At 36.7% G+C, this 2,907-nt stretch overlaps 1 protein-coding gene across 1 annotated transcript; it reads right to left on the bottom strand.

Moving 5' to 3' along the window:
• Positions 1-1,952, bottom strand: LOC123528229 (uncharacterized). Its single transcript, XM_045307959.2, has 3 exons — positions 1,794-1,952; positions 801-948; positions 1-128 (listed from the first exon to the last, which is right to left on the bottom strand). Exons 1-3 carry the CDS (start codon positions 1,885-1,887, stop codon positions 38-40), a joined length of 333 nt encoding a protein of 110 aa, XP_045163894.1. The 5' UTR covers positions 1,888-1,952; the 3' UTR covers positions 1-37.
• Positions 1,953-2,907: the final 955 nt, after the last annotated feature.

Raw genomic sequence — 2,907 nt, 5'->3', positions numbered from 1 at the left:
CACAGAACAAGAACATGTTTTATTTCTTAATTACAATTTATTTTGCTTGTGAAATGCTTTTGCAAGGGTTTACAGACGGGTCCGTAGTATCAGGTGTAAGGTGAAAGGTATGTGCCAGCGTTTCAAACCTGTGAAAGGAAAAAATATTGAGGTAAAATGCGACTTCAGTTTCATTGTTATAAAACTATATAATATTTTCAAAAATTTAGAATTCAAACAAAAATAAAGACATGTACATTTTTCAGATATGATATCATATTCCTTATACTGTAAGATTCTGTATGGGGTATATGTAAATTAGTTCAAACTAGGCAGTTGGTGTTTTTAATTATTCTGAAAATGTATTAGTTAAAGTTCTAGCTTTGTTTTTCATACAATATAGAAAAATGGCCTGAATATGTTGTTACAATTCTGCGTTTAGGTGATCAACTTCTCGTATATCAAGCAATATGAATGGAAGGACTATTTCTCCGTTTCAGAGCGTTCAATTCAAAAAGACTTTAATATATATGACTGCGTATCACTTGAGTCAACTTCATGTATTCAAAGAAATCACCAAACGGAATGTTTGAATGTCATTGCGCACCCCGCTCCCCCCCCCCCCCCCCCCCCCCCCCCCCCCCCCCCCCCCCCCCCCCCCCCCCCCCCCCCCCCCCCCCCCCCCCCCCCCCCCCCCCCCCCCCCCCCCCCCCCCCCTACACACAAACAAAATCAATATTGATAATTAAAAGTAAAATATCTGCCAATATGCACCAATAAATGTCACAATAAAACTCAGCAAGAATGATAATGGCATTTACCCGTGACAGACAAGCGGGCAACCGAAATTTAAGACATGTCCCTCTTGCAGGAGGTTATGGCATTCACCCTCGCATGCAAGTTCTGAAGGTTTGCTTCCTATAACATCCAACATGAGCTGTATATCGCATTTCAGTGCTGTCAAGTCAACTGCAAAAGTAAAAAGGTAGTAATTTATGGTTGTATCAAAAACGTATTAGAAATGTTGATCAATGTTAATTATAACTTTCAGTTAGTCTAAATAATATATCTCACATAATTTAAAAGTAATATGAATCCACGGACAGAAAGTAAAACATAAGTTGTTTTTGAAAGTAAATAATTTGGATTGTTAGACATTTTACTGTGTCTTACACTAATATTATAATTGAGCCGTGCCATGAGAAAACGAAAATAGTGGCTTTGCGACCAGCATGGATCCAGACTAGCCTGCGCTTCCGCGCAGTCTGGTCAGGATTCATGCTGTTCGATAACGGTTTCTCTAATTGCAGTAGGCTTTAAAAGCGAACAGCATGGATCCTGACCAGACTGCGCGGATACGCAGGCTGGTCTGGATCCATGCTGGTCGCAAAGCCACTATGTTGGTTTTCTCATGGCACGGCTCATATATACACACGCTAGAAATATCAAGTTATATTTTAATATACCTGCATAACACTAATGCACACCCTACCAACTCGTTTAGAAGAACGTTGTCAATATTGGTAAAATTTCATAACTTCTTGAATGAACAATAAATACCGTTGATTGAGTATTAAATCACACATATTTCATATAATGCTAAATGGCTTTTTGTTGAATTAATCCGAAATGTCTGAATATGTCAAAATAACGTTAACGTGAAAAATGCTTTCACGCATAGTAAATCTTAAGTACAGTAATATTATCAAAAACGAAAGAAAAATGACGGCATTGATAATTTAAATTAGCTTTACTATTTGATAATCAATATTAAGTGTTAAACCTGATGCGTAAAATATTGAAAGACATCTCACATGCATTTGCACCAAATATGGCTTCAATGAATCTCTTGTCAGGTGCTGACAACACGGTAGGAAGAATACACAATGCAAGTATGAAAACCTTCATTCTGACACTCTCGGATCTGTTGTTAAACTAGTTAAACATATATCAGATAAACACATTTTTTTCTATCAGAGTTGTGCATAATACATATAATTTGCAAGTAATTAAAAAACAAACATATTTCAAAATAGTTCAAAACTGCACTTCACTCAACTTCTAATGCTACTACTAAATTTTGTAAAATTGCATTTCAAATTTATTTAAATACTAGTACATCTCTTTATTCTAGTGAAATGTTGCATTCCGAAGCTCAAGTAGATTAAAAGAACTAAATTTTACAACACTCGTTTTTTTTTGTTTTTTTTTTTTGGTTTTGTTTTGTTTCTTTCTTTGTTTCTTTCTTTGCCTGCAGCAGGACACTTGAGACAATTCCAACGGCAAAGTCGCAAAATTCGCAAACAGTAATCAACTTAGTAATTTGTGAACTTTCAAAGCTTTCGCTATAACTCGCATGTTCCAAACTTTAAATATTTCAGAATGAAATAAAAATGAGTGGAAACTTTGCAATATCGTTTCTTATCTTTGATTGTTCAGTTTATTTCACGTTTGAAATGAGTTACGTAGGTAATGCATTGAGCGTAAGTGTTTTCTTTGAAATATCCTATAAAACATGTTTGTTATATCATGCACATACAACTTACGTTATTTGAGCCGCGCCATGGCAAAACCAACTTAGTGGGTTTGCGACCAGTATGGATCCAGACCAGCCTGCGCATCCGCGCAGTCTGGTCAGGTTCCATGCTGTTCGCTTTCAAAGCCTATTGTAATTAGAGAAGCCGTTAGCGAACAGCATGGATCCTGACCAGACTGCGCGGATACGCACGCTGGTCTGGATCCATGCTGGTCGCAAACCCATTATGTTGGTTTTCCCATGGCGCGGTTCATTTCATTTTGATGAAAGCTTGTATCCCATTACAGTTATGAAAAAAGAAAGAAAGAAAGAAAACTAACGATAGGAAGCATTAGAAGATTAGTTAAGTGTTTATCGCGATAGAAAATACTTTACACTCCATGAAAATATGA

The sequence above is a fragment of the Mercenaria mercenaria genome, chromosome 14 (assembly GCF_021730395.1).
Source record: "Mercenaria mercenaria strain notata chromosome 14, MADL_Memer_1, whole genome shotgun sequence".
Classification (NCBI taxonomy): domain Eukaryota; kingdom Metazoa; phylum Mollusca; class Bivalvia; order Venerida; family Veneridae; genus Mercenaria; species Mercenaria mercenaria.
Note: the sequence above shows the minus strand (reverse complement) of the source record. Positions and strands in the feature narration are given on the sequence as shown.